The sequence below is a fragment of the Ranitomeya imitator genome, chromosome 5 (genome assembly GCF_032444005.1).
Source record: "Ranitomeya imitator isolate aRanImi1 chromosome 5, aRanImi1.pri, whole genome shotgun sequence".
Taxonomy (NCBI): Eukaryota; Metazoa; Chordata; class Amphibia; order Anura; family Dendrobatidae; genus Ranitomeya; species Ranitomeya imitator.
In genome coordinates, this window is record NC_091286.1 from 6,291,006 (window position 1) to 6,311,737 (window position 20,732).

Genomic DNA, 20,732 nt, shown 5'->3' on the forward strand with positions numbered 1-20,732 from the left:
AATGCTCTGGTTCTTCCGTGGTACCAGTTTCCATAACCCCCCCCTTTCCCCTACTTCCGAGAGAAGCAAGAGGTCCCGCAGTGGTCCTGGGAGATCCGCACGGACCACGTTAGGTAGGCGGAGCTAGTACTTTTTCTGACTTATTGCAACGAAACTGCAAGCAGGGAGTTTTCACATGTGGTCCTTCCCTTTCACATACCACTAGATCTTTGGGACCTTTAAAAGGAACCTGACCCCCCTAGGCGTTTTTAACTGAAGGAGCCACCTTGTGCTGCACTAATGCTGCACTTTGTCAAGGTGGCTCTTTTAGTTGGGGTCCCTGCCAACGCTGAAATAATAGTTTTTATAATTTGTCCCTCATACCTCTATTTTGTCAGCGGGGCATGTCTCCCCCCGCCCGACACAAACTCCTCAGGGCCTCCGGGCGCCGCCTCCATTTCCTTCATGAACGTCCCCGGCACCTGCGCTGTAAGTTCGAAGGGCAGCGCAAACTGCACACGCTCGAAAAAAGAAGGTCCTGGGAGTCTTACAGTAGACTCCTTTTTTTTTTTTTTGATCTGGACAAATGGGAGGGATGGGTTCTCCATATTCTGGAAGAAGTGAGTGATCTGAGCAGGTACGTACCATGCACGGCGTCCATCCAAAGGTTGGACACCTTATTTGGGCTTCCTGACGGTTACAGGAAGGGTTTAGCCATTTCATCGGCCATGTTAGCCTGGTGGATTCATTGCACCATCCAAGAGTCCTTCCGGGTTAGACGTCGGCCTGACTCCACTCCACTCTGTCGATCGAGGTTTCTTGCGCTCTTGGCACCAGGCGTCGGTAAAGCACATATATAATAAGCGTGGTGTATTATCCAAATAGAAATTGATACCGTATATAGCGTATGGATAAAAAATAACCTTTATTTGGTATAATCTAAAAAGCCAATATGGCACGTAAATCAAAAGAAAAAAAAGGGGGACATAAAGAACAAATGGAAACCTTATGTGCTCAGTGCCCTATTACCTACACAGAATGGGGAAACAAGACAAAAACTAACAACAGGTAACAGATCCTAAACAGCACTGACTATGTGCCAAATCCCAGCCAAACCTCCTATAGTTACCCTATGATCACAGAAGTAATCTCCCCAGGATCACAAAAAAATGGGCTAACAATGTTATACCGAGGTGTAGGTATAAGACTACGGGTGTACCCCAAATAGATCTTAACAACCTTGTATATTTGTACCAGGAGTGATGTATTTCTTTGCTGCCTTTCTAACAATATTGGAAACAAGAAAGGTGACTATATAATCAAAGTGTTTATCAAAATCACATCACATCTAAACACATGGTACTTATGGATACTGGATATAGGATTAGCGTCAGTGCAATATAGAAATCTATATTAAAGGGAACCTGTCACCCCGTTTTTTGAGATTGAGCTATAAATACTGTTAAATAGGGCCTGCGCTGTGTGTTCCTATAGTGTATGTAGTGTACCCCGATTCCCCATGTATGCTGAGAAATAACTTACCAAAGTCGCCGTTTTCGCCTGTCAATCAGGTCGGGAGGGCGTGGTGACATCGCTGGTTCTTCCTCAGCTTTACGTTGGTGGCGTAGTGGTGAACAAGCAGCGCGCGATCTGCGCTGTAATCCCTTGCATCGGTGGGGGCGGCCATCTTCCTGGGGCCGCGCGTGCGCAGATCGAGTGCTCTGCTGCACGGGGCTTCAGGAAAATGGCCGCGGGATGCCGCGCGTGCGCATTAGAGATCGCGGCGGCCATTTTCCCAAAGCCGAGATGCAAACTCGGGGTACACTACATACACTATAGGAACACACAGCGCAGGCCCTATTTAACAGTATTTATAGCTCAATCTCAAAAAACGGGGGTGACAGGTTCCCTTTAAAACATTTCTAGATGCCACAAAAACTACATTATAAATCACCAACATATTTGACCGGGATGCCTATAACTCATTTTGCTATATATGAGTGTTCCCTGCTGGGTTCAGTTGTGGCTGATTACAGGGTTAATGATGGTGGTTTATTGGGTCCGGAACGCTGCGATGCATACAACTCAGTAAATAGAGAAACCATATATTTGGGTGGATCTCACCGCTTGTTTGGTTCTGCCATCGCCAGCCGTTCTGCTCTCACCATTCACCTCATACCCGACCCTGGTGTAGGAATGTGATCCTGGGGAGATTACTTCTGTGATCATAGGCTTTTTAGATTATACCAAATAAAGGTTATTTTTTATCCATACGCTATATACGGTCGGTAAAGCACGCCTGCAAGCTTGCGGGTTCGTCCAGTCCGCATCTATATCCATTAACTTTTTTGTTTTCTTTTTTCTCTGACAGAAAACAACGCCTATAGCTTCGGGAGGACGACAATCGCCAACCTGAACTCCAGGTGAGACTCGTATCATTGTCTGTCACTTGAGTGTTCAGCGCTGTGCAAAAGTTTTAGGCAGTTGTGGGGAAAAAATGTTAGAGGAACAAACTTCATAAACAGAAGTGTAGAATAAAAAAAAGCTCTGGTGTTACCGAGAGACCCAGAAAAGTCCACGTCACCACTGATATGTCCGAGAGACAGCCGTATTCCATGAGTGATGGCTTTATCGGCTGACCAGGAAAATATTTGCAGCTTTCACAGTCCCCTTCATCAGGAGAAATAATGGAGAGTCTCTATCCAAATGCTGCAAATAGAATTTACCTGGTCAGCCATTATAGGGATCACTCCTGGAAAACGGTTGTTTTTATCAGTGGCGGCTGGTGACTGATGGGATTTAAGTTTCTCTTCTTCGGTCACTTTGTATTTTGTAAATTGATGACGATAGTCTGTTAACCCTTCTATTCCCTGGATCTTCTGCCTCTGCAGCATTTATTCCATCCCTGCCTTAGACTTATGCACAGCACTGTATAATGTCTCCTGCTGGTCATCCGTCACGCGCCCTGTATAATGTCTCCTGGTGGTCGTCCGTCACGCGCCCTGTATAGTGATGTCTCCTGCTGGTCATCCGTCACGCGCCCTGTATAATGTCTCCTGGTGGTCGTCCGTCACGCGCCCTGTATAATGTCTCCTGGTGGTCGTCCGTCACGCGCCCTGTATAATGTCTCCTGGTGGTCGTCCGTCACGCGCCCTGTATAATGTCTCCTGGTGGTCGTCCGTCACGCGCCCTGTATAATGTCTCCTGGTGGTCGTCCGTCACGCGCCCTGTATAATGTCTCCTGGTGGTCATCCGTCACGCGCCCTGTATAGTGACGTCTCCTGGTGGTCGTCCGTCACGCGCCTTGTATAATGTCTCCTGGTGGTCGTCCGTCACGCGCCCTGTATAATGTCTCCTGGTGGTCGTCCGTCACGCGCCCTGTATAGTGACGTCTCCTGCTGGTCATCCGTCACGCGCCCTGTATAATGTCTCCTGGTGGTCGTCCGTCACGCGCCCTGTATAATGTCTCCTGGTGGTCGTCCGTCACGCGCCCTGTATAGTGACGTCTCCTGGTGGTCGTCCGTCACGCGCCTTGTATAATGTCTCCTGGTGGTCGTCCGTCACGCGCCTTGTATAGTGACGTCTCCTGGTGGTCGTCCGTCACGCGCCCTGTATAATGTCTCCTGGTGGACGTCCGTCACACGCCCTGTATAGTGATGTCTCCTGCTGGTCATCCGTCACGCGCCCTGTATAATGTCTCCTGGTGGTTGTCCATCACGCGCCCTGTATAGTGATGTCTCCTGCTGGTCATCCGTCACGCGCCCTGTATAATGTCTCCTGGTGGTCGTCCGTCACGCGCCCTGTATAATGTCTCCTGGTGGTCGTCCGTCACGCGCCCTGTATAGTGACGTCTCCTGGTGGTCGTCCGTCACGCGCCTTGTATAATGTCTCCTGGTGGTCGTCCGTCACGCGCCTTGTATAGTGACGTCTCCTGGTGGTCGTCCGTCACGCGCCCTGTATAATGTCTCCTGGTGGACGTCCGTCACACGCCCTGTATAGTGATGTCTCCTGCTGGTCATCCGTCACGCGCCCTGTATAATGTCTCCTGGTGGTTGTCCATCACGCGCCCTGTATAGTGATGTCTCCTGCTGGTCATCCGTCACGCGCCCTGTATAATGTCTCCTGGTGGTCGTCCGTCACGCGCCCTGTATAATGTCTCCTGGTGGTCGTCCGTCACGCGCCCTGTATAATGTCTCCTGGTGGTCGTCCGTCACGCGCCCTGTATAATGTCTCCTGGTGGTCATCCGTCACGCGCCCTGTATAGTGACGTCTCCTGGTGGTCGTCCGTCACGCGCCTTGTATAATGTCTCCTGGTGGTTGTCCATCACGCGCCCTGTATAGTGACGTCTCCTGGTGGTCGTCCGTCACACGCCCTGTATAATGTCTCCTGGTGGTCGTCCGTCACGCGCCCTGTATAGTGACGTCTCCTGGTGGTCGTCCGTCACGCGCCCTGTATAATGTCTCCTGGTGGTCGTCCGTCACGCGCCCTGTATAATGTCTCCTGGTGGTCGTCCGTCACGCGCCTTGTATAGTGACGTCTCCTGGTGGTCGTCCGTCACGCGCCCTGTATAATGTCTCCTGGTGGTCGTCCGTCACGCGCCTTGTATAGTGACGTCTCCTGGTGGTCGTCCGTCACGCGCCCTGTATAATGTCTCCTGGTGGTCGTCCGTCACGCGCCCTGTATAATGTCTCCTGGTGGTCGTCCGTCACGCGCCTTGTATAGTGACGTCTCCTGGTGGTCGTCCGTCACGCGCCCTGTATAATGTCTCCTGGTGGTCGTCCGTCACGCGCCCTGTATAATGTCTCCTGGTGGTCGTCCGTCACGCGCCCTGTATAGTGATGTCTCCTGCTGGTCATCCGTCACGCGCCCTGTATAATGTCTCCTGGTGGTCGTCCGTCACGCGCCCTGTATAATGTCTCCTGGTGGTCGTCCGTCACGCGCCCTGTATAATGTCTCCTGGTGGACGTCCGTCACGCGCCCTGTATAATGTCTCCTGGTGGTCGTCCGTCACGCGCCCTGTATAATGTCTCCTGGTGGTCGTCCGTCACGCGCCCTGTATAATGTCTCCTGGTGGTCGTCCGTCACGCGCCCTGTATAATGTCTCCTGGTGGTCGTCCGTCACGCGCCCTGTATAATGTCTCCTGGTGGTCATCCGTCACGCGCCCTGTATAATGTCTCCTGGTGGTCGTCCGTCACGCGCCCTGTATAATGTCTCCTGGTGGTCGTCCGTCACGCGCCCTGTATAGTGACGTCTCCTGGTGGTCGTCCGTCACGCGCCTTGTATAATGTCTCCTGGTGGTCGTCCGTCACGCGCCTTGTATAGTGACGTCTCCTGGTGGTCGTCCGTCACGCGCCCTGTATAATGTCTCCTGGTGGTCGTCCGTCACGCGCCTTGTATAGTGACGTCTCCTGGTGGTCGTCCGTCACGCGCCCTGTATAATGTCTCCTGGTGGTCGTCCGTCACGCGCCTTGTATAGTGACGTCTCCTGGTGGTCGTCCGTCACGCGCCCTGTATAATGTCTCCTGGTGGACGTCCGTCACGCGCCCTGTATAATGTCTCCTGGTGGTCGTCCGTCACGCGCCCTGTATAATGTCTCCTGGTGGTCGTCCGTCACGCGCCTTGTATAGTGACGTCTCCTGGTGGTCGTCCGTCACGCGCCCTGTATAATGTCTCCTGGTGGTCGTCCGTCACGCGCCCTGTATAATGTCTCCTGGTGGTCGTCCGTCACGCACACTGTATTACTGCTCTTGCTCCCTGGTGTCCGTGTGTCTCGCTCGTGACCGGTGTCTTTCTCTCTCAGAAATAACCTGCTCTGGCTGCACACCACCTTCGCTTTCCTGTATCTGCTGCTCACGGTTTACAGCATGAGGCGGCACACGTCCAAGATGCGCTACAAGGAGGACGACTTGGTAACGTAGCCCTCCGCTCGCTGCACGCTCTGCTTTTCATCACATGGACCCAGGAGGGGCATCTGAACCCCGACTCCTCTTGCCTACCCCATGCTCGGCCGGGGGGAGCCCTCCGGTCCCTCGCACCGCTAGGAGGCACTGTCCTCTCCTTATGTGACCGCAGAGTTCTGCTTACATGCCTCTCTACGCTCTTGTCTACAGGTAAAGCGCACGCTCTTCATTAACGGGATATCCAAGTACGCCGAACCAGAGAAAATCAAGAAACATTTTGAGTAAGTTGTCTGTCTCTTGTGAGAGGGGGGGTGTTGGTCTGGGGTGCTGCGCTCTGGATCTGTTGGGGGTCTCTGTTGAAGGCACTTTCCTCAGTGACTATTGTGTGCGATCACGCTTGTCTCTTGTAGAGAGGCGTACACGAACTGCACTGTCCTGGAGGCCCGGCCGTGTTATGACGTGGCCAGACTGATGTTCCTGGATGCAGAGAGGTAAAATTCCTGAGACTGCGACATCTCCAGTGGATCTACTCTACGCCGGCCAGTCAGGAGGCAGCAGAGACCTGGACGCTGGGTCCCCTGTATCAGGGGATTCCTACCCCTAATATCTCACACCTTCCCCAGATTTCTATGACTGTTCCCCTCTCTATTGCCCGTTCTCCCTCTGTCACTCACTTGTTTCTGCCTGCCGGCCGCTCGCTCTCCCTCTGTGGCTGGCGCCCGGCCGGCCGCTCGTTCTCGTTCTGTGGCTGGCGCCCGGCCGGCCGCTCGTTCTGTGGCTGGCGCCCGGCCGGCCGCTCACTCTCCCTCTGTGGCCGCTCGCTCTCCCTCTGTGGCTGGCGCCCGGCCGTTCGCTCTCCCTCTGTGGCTGGCGCCTGGTTGGCCTCTCGTTCTGTGGCTGGCGCCCGGCCGGCCGCTCGCTCTCGTTCTGTGGCTGGCGCCTGGCCGCTCGCTTTCCCTCTGTGGCTGGCGCCCTCCTCGTTCGTTCCAGGTATTTTTCATACTGTGACTCCATAGTTGACCCAAATTTACATTTTTTTTCTTGGTTACCGCAGGAAGAAAGCAGAGCGCGGCCGCTTGTACTTTAATAACCTGCTAAGCCGAGAGAACATCACATCCTTCATCAACCCCAAACCATGCGGTCACCTGTGCTGCTGTGTGATCAAAGGCTGTGAGCAGGTGAGGTGCTGTGGTTAATGTGACTTTGCGAGTCTAGACCTACTGTGACCCTTCCTCCGGTGCTCTCTGCAGCACTCTCGATCACTGCCTAGTCCCTCCCCCATGTGACCCTTCCTTCTGTGCTCTCTGCTGCACTCTCGATCACTGCCTAGTCCCTCCCCCATGTGACCCTTCCTCCGGTGCTCTCTGCTGCACTGTCGATCACTGCCTAGTCCCTCCCCCATGTGACCCTTCCTCCGGTGCTCTCTGCGGCACTCTCGATCACTGCCTAGTCCCTCCCCCATGTGACCCTTCCTCCGGTGCTCTCTGCTGCACTCTCGATCACTGCCTAGTCCCTCCCCCATGTGACCCTTCCTCCGGTGCTCTCTGCTGCACTGTCGATCACTGCCTAGTCCCTCCCCCATGTGACCCTTCCTCCGGTGCTCTCTGCGGCACTCTCGATCACTGCCTAGTCCCTCCCCCATGTGACCCTTCCTCCGGTGCTCTCTGCGGCACTCTCGATCACTGCCTAGTCCCTCCCCCATGTGACCCTTCCTCCGGTGCTCTCTGCGGCACTCTCGATCACTGCCTAGTCCCTCCCCCATGTGACCCTTCCTCCGGTGCTCTCTGCAGCACTCTCGATCACTGCCTAGTCCCTCCCCCATGTGACCCTTCCTCCGGTGCTCTCTGCAGCACTGTCGATCACTGCCTAGTCCCTCCCCCTAATGACCCTTCCTCCGGTGCTCTCTGCAGCACTGTCGAATCACTGCCTATTCCCTCCCCCATGTGACCCTTCCTCCGGTGCTCTCTGCTGCACTGTCGATCACTGCCTAGTCCCTCCCCCTAATGACCCTTCCTCCGGTGCTCTCTGCTGCACTGTCGATCACTGCCTAGTCCCTCCCCCATGTGACCCTTCCTCCGGTGCTCTCTGCGGCACTCTCGATCACTGTCTAGTCCCTCCCCATGTGACCCTTCCTCCGGTGCTCTCTGCGGCACTCTCGATCACTGCCTAGTTCCTCCACCATGTGACCCTTCCTCCGGTGCTCTCTGCAGCACTCTCGATCACTGCCTAGTCCCTCCCCATGTGACCCTTCCTCCGGTGCTCTCTGCAGCACTTTTGATCACTGCCTAGTTCCTCCCCCATGTGACCCTTCCTCCGGTGCTCTCTGCAGCACTTTTGATCACTGCCTAGTTCCTCCCCCATGTGACCCTTCCTCCGGTGCTCTCTGCAGCACTCTCGATCACTGCCTAGTCTCTCCCCAATGTGACCCTTCCTCCTGTGCTCTCTGCAGCACTCTCGATCACTGCGTAGTCCCTCCCCCATGTGACCCTTCCTCCGGTGCTCTCTGCAGCACTCTCGATCACTGCCTGGTCCCTCCCCCATGTGACCCTTCCTCCGGTGCTCTCTGCAGCACTCTCGATCACTGCCTAGTCTCTCCCCAATGTGACCCTTCCTCCTGTGCTCTCTGCAGCACTCTCGATCACTGCCTATTCCCTCCCCCATGTGACCCTTCCTCCGGTGCTCTCTGCAGCACTCTCGATCACTGCCTAGTCCCTCCCCCATGTGACCCTTCCTCCTGGGCTCTCTGCAGCACTCTCGATCACTGCCTAGTCCCTCCCCCATGTGACCCTTCCTCCGGTGCTCTCTGCAGCACTCTCGATCACTGCCTAGTCTCTCCCCAATGTGACCCTTCCTCCTGTGCTCTCTGCAGCACTCTCGATCACTGCGTAGTCCCTCCCCCATGTGACCCTTCCTCCGGTGCTCTCTGCAGCACTCTCGATCACTGCCTAGTCCCTCCCCCATGTGACCCTTCCTCCGGGGCTCTCTGCAGCACTCTCGATCACTGCCTAGTCCCTCCCCCATGTGACCCTTCCTCCTGGGCTCTCTGCAGCACTCTCGATCACTGCCTAGTCCCTCCCCCATGTGACCCTTCCTCCGGTGCTCTCTGCAGCACTCTCGATCACTGCCTAGTCCCTCCCCCATGTGACCCTTCCTCCGGTGCTCTCTGCAGCACTCTCGATCACTGCCTAGTCCCTCCCCCATGTGACCCTTCCTCCTGGGACCTCTGCAGCACTCTCGATCACTGCCTAGTCCCTCCCCCATGTGACCCTTCCTCCTGGGACCTCTGCAGCACTCTCGATCACTGCCTAGTCCCTCCCCCATGTGACCCTTCCTCCGGTGCTCTCTGCAGCACTCTCGATCACTGCCTAGTCCCTCCCCCATGTGACCCTTCCTCCGGTGTTCTCCTTACTTTGGGGTGCACATTAGCTATGTCCGCACCAGTTTATGGCGTCCCGTCGTCTCCTGCAGGTGGAGGCCATTGAATACTACACAACGTTGGAGCAGCGTCTGAAGGAAGAATACAAGAAGGAGAAGGAAAAGGTCAACGAGAAGCCCCTGGGGATGGCCTTCGTCACCTTTCACAATGAGGCCATCACTGCCCTGTAAGTGCGATGTACATGTATCGGCCCCCGTTATCAGGGACCCCCACTCCATGATCAATCATCTAGGAGCTGTGGCCTCAGCTCGGCCCTGCCCGGTAGATCCTAATGTCTTCTCTGAATACGAGTGGCTCCTGGGGGCCCTCTGCGTGGCTCCTGGGGGCCCTCTGCCTGGCTCCTGGGGGCCCTCTGCCTGGCTCCTGGGGGCCCTCTGCCTGGCTCCTGGGGGCCCTCTGCCTGGCTCCTGGGGGCCCTCTGCCTGGCTCCTGGGGGCCCTCTGCCTGGCTCCTGGGGGCCCTCTGCCTGGCTCCTGGGGGCCCTCTGCCTGGCTCCTGGGGGCCCTCTGCGTGGCTCCTGGGGGCCCTCTGCGTGGCTCCTGGGGGCCCTCTGCCTGGCTCCTGGGGGCCCTCTGCCTGGCTCCTGGGGGCCCTCTGCCTGGCTCCTGGGGGCCCTCTGCCTGGCTCCTGGGGGCCCTCTGCCTGGCTCCTGGGGGCCCTCTGCGTGGCTCCTGGGGGCCCTCTGCCTGGCTCCTGGGGGCCCTCTGCCTGGCTCCTTGGGGCCCCTCCTCACTTTATTTCTTCCTGCAGGATCCTGAAGGATTTCAATGCCTGTAAATGTCACGGCTGCAGCTGTCGGGGGGAACCCAAATTCTCCTCCTGCAGCGACGCTCTGCATGTCCAGCACTGGACGGTGTCCTACGCCCCGGACCCCCAGAACATCTACTGGTGAGTATGGCCGGGCCTGGAGGAGGTGGGCCGTACGACATGTTTATGTAGGGAATGGAACCATTTCAGAGAGCAGCAGTTCTGGCGCTGGATGTGAAACTCAAGGGTCCTTGTCCTGGGCTGTTCATACTTGAGGTCTTCTCTTCAGGGCAAACATTAGTCAGGTGGAATTGACCCGGCATCATGCTTTCCTCTAGTGCCACTCAGGCAAAGTAGGAAGCCCCGCCCCCTGGACTCCTTGAATATACAGCTGAGGAGTCAGAACTCAAGGGAAGTGTCACGTGATCCATCTTGACTTTGCTAGTTGGTTAGGGGCCACTTAGAGGGGGCATGTGGCAAGGTAAGTGGTGGCGGGGGACGTCTCGTATTGGTGGTGTCTGTGAGGGGTTGGTTGATCGGTCGTTCACAGCGGGTCATGGGACTTGTCTTTCTTGTCCGCAGGGAGCACCTCTCCACCCGCGGCTTCGTATGGTGGATCCGCTGCCTGATCATCAATGTCATCCTCTTTCTCCTCCTCTTCTTCCTCACCACCCCGGCCATCATCATCACCACCATGGACAAGTTCAATGTCACCAAACCTGTGGAGTATCTGAACGTGAGTGTGTGCCGCTCCTGGTGCGTGCGGCGCAGGCAGCCGGCGTCCCCGGCGCTGATCTTGTGCTTTCCTTTCTGCAGAATCCCATCATCACCCAGTTCTTCCCCACCCTGTTACTGTGGGCGTTCTCCGCTCTGCTCCCCACCATCGTCTATTATTCGGCCTTCTTCGAGGCGCACTGGACCAGGTACAGCGGGTGACTGCAGAATTGGCAGCGCGGCTGTCCGCCATTATCTTCTCACTGCTTCTCTCCTTCCAGGTCGGGTGAGAACCGGACGACCATGCACAAGTGTTACACCTTCCTCATCTTCATGGTGCTGCTGCTCCCATCGCTGGGGCTCAGCAGGTAGGTCCTGGCTCCGGAGCGGCCGCCGTCTTGTGTCCTCCCGGCAGCTGCCGTTAACTCCTGTCCTGTCTCCCGTTCAGCCTGGACCTGTTCTTCCGTTGGCTCTTTGATCAGAGGTTCCTGGCAGAGGCGGCCATCAGGTTTGAGTAAGTGACGTGCGTGGGAGGGTGAGGCCGTCGTGGTCGAGCGCCCGCCGATCCCCCGCGTGCTCAGACTCTTGTCCCTGTCAGGTGCGTGTTCCTCCCAGATAACGGCGCGTTCTTCGTCAACTACGTCATTGCCTCGGCCTTCATTGGTAACGCCATGGACCTTCTCCGCATCCCAGGTCTGCTGATGTACATGATCCGCCTGTGTCTGGCACGCTCTGCTGCAGAGCGAAAAAACGTCAAGCGGGTGAGCTATATGGGAGGAGCCAGTGTGCTTTGTGGGAGGGGCCATGCTGGGGTCAGAAGGTCAGGGGTAGTCTCCTGGGCTTTCTTGCAGTCATGTGATCAGAATCCTATAATTTGCACTTCTCGCCCCCAGCACCAGGCTTATGAGTTTCAGTTTGGCGCGGCGTACGCCTGGATGATGTGTATATTCACTGTGGTGATGACCTATAGCATCACATGTCCCATCATCGTGCCGTTCGGTGAGTAAATTGTGTGGTGAGCTGGGCTGACCTCCCCCCCATCCAGTCACTGTCTAATGGGCCGTCCCATCGCCCCCCATCCACTCACTATTAAATGGGCCGTCCCAGAACCCTCTCATGAATTCACTTTCTAATTAGCCGTCCCATAGCCCTCCATTCGCTCACTATATAATGGGCCGTCCCATCGCTCCCCCCATCCATTCACTATATAATGGGCCGTCCCATCGCTCCCCCCCATCCATTCACTATATAATGGGCCATTCCATCGCCCCCCTCCCCCCCCCCCCCCCCGGGCTCTGCTCTCTGTCCCTGCAGCTCCCCCTTCCCCTCTGGCTTTGCTCTCTGTCCCTGCGGCTCCCCTCCCCCCCCGGGCTCTCCTCTCTGTCCCTGCGGCTCCCCCTTCCCCCGGGCCCTCCTCTCTGTCCCTGCGGCTCCCCCTTCCCCCCCCCCCCCCCCCCCCCCGGGCTCTCCTCTCTGTCCCTGCGCCTCCCCCTCCCCCCGGGCTCTCCTCTCTGTCCCTGCGCCTCCCCCTCCCCCCGGGCTCTCCTCTCTGTCCCTGCGCCTCCCCCTCCCCCCGGGCTCTCCTCTCTGTCCCTGCGGCTCCCCCTTCCCCCTGGGCTCTCCTCTCTGTCCCTGCGCCTCCCCCTCCCCCCGGGCTCTCCTCTCTGTCCCTGCGGCTCCCCCTTCCCCCCGGGCTCTCCTCTCTGTCCCTGCGGCTCCCCCTTCCCCCTGGGCTCTCCTCTCTGTCCCTGCGCCTCCCCCTCCCCCCGGGCTCTCCTCTCTGTCCCTGCGGCTCCCTTCCCCCCCGGGCTCTCCTCTCTGTCCCTGCGGCTCCCCCTTCCCCCGGGCTCTCCTCTCTGTCCCTGCGGCTCCCTTCCCCCCCGGGCTCTCCTCTCTGTCCCTGCGGCTCCCCCTTCCCCCGGGCTCTCCTCTCTGTCCCTGCGGCTCCCTTCCCCCCCGGGCTCTCCTCTCTGTCCCTGCGGCTCCCCCTTCCCCCCGGGCTCTCCTCTCTGTCCCTGCGCCTCCCCCTTCCCCCGGGCTCTCCTCTCTGTCCCTGCGCCTCCCCCTCCCCCCGGGCTCTCCTCTCTGTCCCTGCGGCTCCCCTCCCCCCCCGGGCTCTCCTCTCTGTCCCTGCGGCTCCCCCTTCCCCCTGGGCTCTCCTCTCTGTCCCTGCGCCTCCCCCTCCCCCCGGGCTCTCCTCTCTGTCCCTGCGCCTCCCCCTCCCCCCGGGCTCTCCTCTCTGTCCCTGCGCCTCCCCCTTCCCCCGGGCTCTCCTCTCTGTCCCTGCGGCTCCCCTCCCCCCCGGGCTCTCCTCTCTGTCCCTGCGGCTCCTCTCTGTCCCTGCGGCTCCCCCTTCCCCCTGGGCTCTCCTCTCTGTCCCTGCGCCTCCCCCTCCCCCCGGGCTCTCCTCTCTGTCCCTGCGGCTCCTCTCTGTCCCTGCGGCTCCCCCTTCCCCCGGGCTCTCCTCTCTGTCCCTGCGGCTCCCCCTCCCCCCGGGCTCTCCTCTCTGTCCCTGCGGCTCCCCCTTCCCCCGGGCTCTCCTCTCTGTCCCTGCGGCTCCCCCTTCCCCCGGGCTCTCCTCTCTGTCCCTGCGGCTCCTCTCTGTCCCTGTGGCTCCCCCTCCCCTGCCTCTGCTCTCTCTTTCCCGGTCTCCTCCACCTCTCTCACTTGTCCCCTCGGCGCAGGTCTCATGTACATGCTGCTGAAGCACCTGGTGGACCGTTACAACCTGTACTACGCCTACCTGCCCGCCAAGCTGGACAAGAAGATCCACTCTGCGGCGGTGAGCCAGGTGGTGGCGGCGCCGATCCTCTGCCTCTTCTGGCTGCTGTTCTTCTCCACGGTCCGGACCGGTGAGTGGCGAGATGCGGTGCTGTCCTGGAGAGCGGTCTCAGTAATGGTGGCGGCCCTCTCCTGCAGGTAACCCTTCGTTTTGTGTCCTGCAGGGTTCCTGGCGCCCACCTCCATGTTCACCTTCGTCGTCCTGGTGATCACCATCGTCATCTGCTTGTCACACGTCTGTTTCGGACACTTCAAGTACCTGAGCGCTCACAACTACCGGGTGAGAGTAATGGCGCCTCCTCCTGGGCCGCAGGTGGCACTGCATTCGGCTCCTCTGTGTCTGTTCCTAATGTGACTGTCCTTTACCAGATCGATCACACGGAGGTGAACGCTGTGGACGGGACTCAGAATGGCCGCCCCTCATCCAACGCCCCCTCCCAGAAGTCAGCGGTGAGTCGTCCCCCGCGCCCAATACAGCCTGCATCCCTGGCCTCTTAATCGTAATTCCCAGTATTGGCCACACCCCTTGCACAATCCATATTATTCACCAAACCTTTTACTCTTTATTGGCCACACCCCTCACCCAATCTGCATCCCTGGCCACGCCTCTTAATCATAATCCCCAGTATTGGCCCCGCCCATCACCCAATCTGCCTCCTTGGCCCCGCCCCTCTGACTGCGCCCCTCTCTCCCTACAGAAGTACATTGCGCAGGTCCTGCAGGACTCGGCTGCAGACAGTGACCCGGCGGGTGACAGCGAGGACACGGAGCAGGGATCCCAGGACGAGGAGATGATCCACGGCGACACCACGCAGGACGCAGAGTTCCAGTCGTGTGAGGACAGTCTGATCGAGAACGAGATCCACCAGTGATGGTGGCGGCTGGAGGGAAGATGCTGCTGGTACTCGCCCCGAACCTTCATCATCTGTGACTAGCGTCCCGGAGGGGGTCCTGCCCCCCGCCTGCCGAGGCAATAAGGAGTGGGCAGCAGTGGCCCGTGTCAGCACAGTGTCGGGGCTCCATGTTTGCACAGACGCCGCCTGCTGTTATATGTTCTGTGTTCGCTACATCCGTGTGCTCGCACAGTCTGCTCTGTGTGCTCCGCTCCGACCCTGGGGGGGATGAGGGCAGAACGTGTGGCCCTGGGAGGGTGAGGAGGGGATGTTACCCCGTGTGATGAGCATGTCCGCTGTTGGAGGAGGCCAGCACATACGTGTGGTGCCATGGTTACTGCAGCCGGCGCTGCAGGGTAACGTCTCTGCCTCCCGCTCCTCCCCCCTCATTGACAGAGCTGGACTCTGGGAGGATCTAATCTCCATGAACTCCGCCTACTTTGCACTGACTGTAACACTGATGACCCCTCTGCCGCAGGACTACACTGGTGAAAGGCGCCTTCCCTGCGCGGACGCACTGCACGGAGCTGCGCCCGGACCGGCATCCTTCGCCGTCAGCTCACAGAACAGACCGTCCCCCATCACTGGCTGCAGGATCGCTGCGTTGTCATTGGTTGACAGGCACCGCCACACCCCCGAGGTTTATAAGGAACCCTGCCTCTGAGCTGCTGCCGTCCTTTCCCGCCATGTGATGGCCCCAGTACCCCCGCGCCTCTAGTGTGGGGGCTGCACCCTGCGGAGGAGGCACTGCACTTTATTTCCCTCCTGGTTCCTGGACTATAGGAAACCTTTTATCGCACGATTTTCAGTTTTTAATACTAAAATGAAACATGATGAACGCTGAGCGAATGATGGAGAAAGTATGTGACCCCCCAAATGCCCTAAAGGGGCGAATCACTGACAGTGGTCAATGCTGTGGAAAACTGACCCCATCATGGCCTGGACAGAGGCGGCCATTGACTAAGGGAGGGGCTTCTGTTTGGGGGCGGAGCTTGTGCTCACTACACCTACTGCTGAGGTCCTACAGGCGACCGGATCACAGTGGACTGTCCCTTTAATTATGAATCTGAGATTTCCTGCTGTGAGGGTCTCCGCTGCACTTTATTACAGACCTCTCATCCCCTCTATTATAGTTGCTGCTCACAGGCCGGCCCCCTGCATCTGTCCTCTACTCCAGTCACAGCCAGAGCTGCAGGAGCTCACAGCTTCTGTGTATGATAGGTGATGTGGAGAGAGCCGCCCAGGCTGCAGCAGAGCGAGCGCCGCCATCACCGGAGGGAGAGGTGACCGAAATCAGCAGAATGGTGACTGCAGCTCCGGCTGTGACTGGAGGATAAGACACGATGTAACAGCAGAATAGTGAGTGCAGCTCTGGAGGTGACTGGAGTGCAATCTAGCATTGTATGTAATATAATCACTACATCCTGAGGGGCTACTCGCAGTATTTCAGGAATGAACAATTTCTCTTGTCCTGGCCCTTCCCCTGCAGATTTGGCCCCTCCCCTGCAGATTTGGCCCTTCCCCTGCAGATTTGGCCCCTCCCCTGCAGATTTGGCCCTTCCCCTGCAGATTTGGCCCCTCCCCTGCAGTACCTTTCTCTGTGCACTGTTCCCAGGAGAAGTAAAGACTGTGTAATAGGACTGTGTAGCAGTGACCGCACTGGACATGTAGCGTAGAGCAGGAGCCGCCGTCCTCCATGATCTGTGTGTGATTCTGCACAAACCGCGGCCGTGTTCATTTGTAAAAAATAATAAAGCTGTCGTTACACTGCGAGATCCTGCCTGTGTGATCACATGACACTGCTGTGCTAACCTGCAGTCCTATGTAACACCACAAATAACAGTGATAACTCTCCGAGTACAGATAATATAGTAGACGTCCCCTGCAGTCCTATGTAACACCACAGATAACAGTGATAACTCTCCGAGTACAGATAATGTAGTAGATGTCACCTGCAGTCCTATGTAACACCACAGATAACAGTGATAACTCTCCGAGTACAGATAATGTAGTAGATGTCACCTGCAGTCCTATGTAACACCACAAATAACAGTGATAACTCTCCGAGTACAGATAATGTAGTAGATGTCACCTGCAGTCCTATGTAACACCACAAATAACAGTGATAACTCTCCGAGTACAGATAATGTAGTAGATGTCACCTGCAGTCCTATGTAACACCACAAATAACACAGTGATAACTCTCTGAGTACAGATAATGTAGTAGATGTCACCTGCAGTCCTATGTAACACCACAGATAACAGTGATAACTCTCCGAGTACAGATAATGTAGTATATGTCACCTGAAGTCCTATGCAAGTAGTCAATATACTATAGCTCTTGCTAATGTCTGGCCCTCTGTACTGAGATGACTCTGCTGGTTTTGTCTCAGCCTGTTCTGTGGAGCAGTGGTGTGTCGTCATACAGAACGTGTCATCCTCTTTGTCACGTACCCGCTTCTCAGCATGTGACTTGGGGTTGCGCCTGCAAGGGTTAATCTATCTCTCACTCAGTCCAGCATTCAACCTCTGTCCTATGCTGTAATGGGAGCATAAACCACACACCGACCCAGGCCACACACCCGCTCATACACGCTGCTGCCACCATTCACCGACCCAGGCCACACACCCGCTCATACACGCTGCTGCCACCATTCACCGACCCAGGCCACACACCCGCTCATACACGCTGCTGCCACCATTCACCGACCCAGGCCACACACCCGCTCATACACGCTGCCACCACTCACCGACCCAGGCCACACACCCGCTCATACACGCTGCTGCCACCACTCACCGACCCAGACCACACCCCCGCTCATACACGCTGCTGCCACCATTCACCGACCCAGGCCACACACCCGCTCATACACGCTGCCACCACTCACCGACCCAGACCACACCCCCGCTCATACACGCTGCTGCCACCATTCACCGACCCAGGCCACACACCCGCTCATACACGCTGCCACCACTCACCGACCCAGACCACACACCCGCTCATACACGCTGCTGCCACCATTCACCGACCCAGGCCACACACCCGCTCATACACGCTGCCACCACTCACCGACCCAGACCACACACCCGCTCATACACGCTGCCACCACTCACCGACCCAGACCACACCCCCGCTCATACACGCTGCTGCCACCATTCACCGACCCAGGCCACACACCCGCTCATACACGCTGCTGCCACCATTCACCGACCCAGGCCACACACCCGCTCATACACGCTGCTGCCACCATTCACCGACCCAGACCACACACCCGCTCATACACGCTGCCACCACTCACCGACCCAGGCCACACACCCGCTCATACACGCTGCCACCACTCACCGACCCAGACCACACCCCCGCTCATACACGCTGCTGCCACCATTCACCGACCCAGGCCACACACCCGCTCATACACGCTGCTGCCACCATTCACCGACCCAGGCCACACACCCGCTCATACACGCTGCTGCCACCATTCACCGACCCAGGCCACACACCCGCTCATACACGCTGCTGCCACCATTCACCGACCCAGACCACACACCCGCTCATACACGCTGCCACCACTCACCGACCCAGGCCACACACCCGCTCATACACGCTGCCACCACTCACCGACCCAGACCACACCCCCGCTCATACACGCTGCTGCCACCATTCACCGACCCAGGCCACACACCCGCTCATACACGCTGCTGCCACCATTCACCGACCCAGGCCACACACCCGCTCATACACGCTGCCACCACTCACCGACCCAGGCCACACCCCCGCTCATACACGCTGCCACCATTCACCGACCCAGACCACACCCCCGCTCATACACGCTGCTGCCACCATTCACCGACCCAGGCCACACACCCGCTCATACACGCTGCCACCACTCACCGACCCAGGCCACACCCCCGCTCATACACGCTGCCACCATTCACCGACCCAGGCCACACACCCGCTCATACACGCTGCTGCCACCATTCACCGACCCAGGCCACACACCCGCTCATACACGCTGCTGCCACCATTCACCGACCCAGACCACACACCCGCTCATACACGCTGCCACCACTCACCGACCCAGGCCACACACCCGCTCATACACGCTGCCACCACTCACCGACCCAGACCACACCCCCGCTCATACACGCTGCTGCCACCATTCACCGACCCAGGCCACACACCCGCTCATACACGCTGCTGCCACCATTCACCGACCCAGGCCACACACCCGCTCATACACGCTGCTGCCACCATTCACCGACCCAGGCCACACACCCGCTCATACACGCTGCTGCCACCATTCACCGACCCAGACCACACACCCGCTCATACACGCTGCCACCACTCACCGACCCAGGCCACACACCCGCTCATACACGCTGCCACCACTCACCGACCCAGACCACACCCCCGCTCATACACGCTGCTGCCACCATTCACCGACCCAGGCCACACACCCGCTCATACACGCTGCTGCCACCATTCACCGACCCAGGCCACACACCCGCTCATACACGCTGCTGCCACCATTCACCGACCCAGGCCACACACCCGCTCATACACGCTGCTGCCACCATTCACCGACCCAGACCACACACCCGCTCATACACGCTGCCACCACTCACCGACCCAGGCCACACACCCGCTCATACACGCTGCCACCACTCACCGACCCAGACCACACCCCCGCTCATACACGCTGCTGCCACCATTCACCGACCCAGGCCACACACCCGCTCATACACGCTGCTGCCACCATTCACCGACCCAGGCCACACACCCGCTCATACACGCTGCCACCACTCACCGACCCAGGCCACACACCCGCTCATACACGCTGCCACCACTCACCGACCCAGACCACACCCCCGCTCATACACGCTGCTGCCACCATTCACCGACCCAGGCCACACACCCGCTCATACACGCTGCTGCCACCATTCACCGACCCAGACCACACACCCGCTCATACACGCTGCTGCCACCATTCACCGACCCAGACCACACACCCGCTCATACACGCTGCCACCACTCACCGACCCAGGCCACACACCCGCTCATACACGCTGCCACCACTCACCGACCCAGACCACACCCCCGCTCATACACGCTGCTGCCACCATTCACCGACCCAGGCCACACACCCGCTCATACACGCTGCTGCCACCATTCACCGACCCAGGCCACACACCCGCTCATACACGCTGCCACCACTCACCGACCCAGGCCACACACCCGCTCATACACGCTGCCACCACTCACCGACCCAGGCCACACACCCGCTCATACACGCTGCCACCACTCACCGACCCAGGCCACACACCCGCTCATACACGCTGCCACCACTCACCGACCCAGGCCACACACCCGCTCATACACGCTGCCACCATTCACCGACCCAGGCCACACACCCGCTCATACACGCTGCTGCCACCATTCACCGACCCAGACCACACACCCGCTCATACACGCTGCTGCCACCATTCACCGACCCAGGCCACACACCCGCTCATACACGCTACCACTATTCACCGAACACACGGGCGATGAGTCCTGGAAATATTACTACTGCTATTTGCCAATCATATGGATCACACACTTTAACCCCTTAGTGACGGAGCCAAATTTTTGAAATCTGACCAGTGTCACTTTATGTGGTAATAACTCTGCAACGCTTCAACAAATCCCAGTGATTTTGAGATTGTTTTTTCGTGACACATTATACTTTATGATGATGGTAAATTTAGTTCAACATTTTTTGTTTATTTATAAAAAATATAAAAAATTTGAGAAAAATGTTAAAAAATTAGCAATTTTCTAAATTTGAATGATTATCCCTTTAATCCAGATAGTCATACAACAGCAAACCATTAACAAATAACATTTCCCACATGTCTGCTTTACATCAGCACCATTTGTAAAATGTTATTTTATTTTGTTAGCATTTTAGGAGGTTTAAAAATGTAGCAGCAATTTTTCATTTTTTCAAATAAATTTACCACATTTATTTTTTTAGGGACTTATCCATGTTTGAAGTGACTTTAGGGGTCCCATATATTGGGAAACCCCCAAACGTGATACCATTTTAAAAACAGCACCCCTAAACATATTGAAAACTGCTGTCAGGTAGTTTATTAACCCTTCAGGTGCTTTACAGGAATTAATGCAAAGTGACATGACAGAAATGAAAATGTGTATTTTTACCACCTAAATGTCACTAACTTCTAAACAGATTACTACAGCCGTCAGACTCTAAGGCCGCTATTTGGTCATGAATTG

The 20,732-nt window shown here is 57.3% G+C and overlaps 1 protein-coding gene across 2 annotated transcripts in view; it reads left to right on the forward strand.

Annotated features, from left to right (window-relative positions):
* The window catches only part of TMEM63B (transmembrane protein 63B), a 53,124-nt gene extending 36,899 nt beyond the window's left edge, over positions 1-16,225 (forward strand). For both annotated transcript variants that reach the window (XM_069768262.1, XM_069768263.1), the window contains 17 exons: positions 2,351-2,402; positions 5,782-5,890; positions 6,092-6,162; positions 6,292-6,372; positions 6,936-7,059; positions 9,350-9,483; positions 10,068-10,205; positions 10,647-10,800; positions 10,881-10,987; positions 11,060-11,146; positions 11,227-11,292; positions 11,377-11,539; positions 11,672-11,777; positions 13,463-13,630; positions 13,724-13,839; positions 13,929-14,009; positions 14,258-16,225. In XM_069768262.1, coding sequence (XP_069624363.1) covers positions 2,351-2,402; positions 5,782-5,890; positions 6,092-6,162; positions 6,292-6,372; positions 6,936-7,059; positions 9,350-9,483; positions 10,068-10,205; positions 10,647-10,800; positions 10,881-10,987; positions 11,060-11,146; positions 11,227-11,292; positions 11,377-11,539; positions 11,672-11,777; positions 13,463-13,630; positions 13,724-13,839; positions 13,929-14,009; positions 14,258-14,431 — 1,931 coding nt within the window. In that variant the 3' untranslated portion in view covers positions 14,432-16,225. The remainder of the gene's footprint in view (positions 1-2,350; positions 2,403-5,781; positions 5,891-6,091; positions 6,163-6,291; positions 6,373-6,935; positions 7,060-9,349; positions 9,484-10,067; positions 10,206-10,646; positions 10,801-10,880; positions 10,988-11,059; positions 11,147-11,226; positions 11,293-11,376; positions 11,540-11,671; positions 11,778-13,462; positions 13,631-13,723; positions 13,840-13,928; positions 14,010-14,257) is intronic.
* Positions 16,226-20,732: the final 4,507 nt, after the last annotated feature.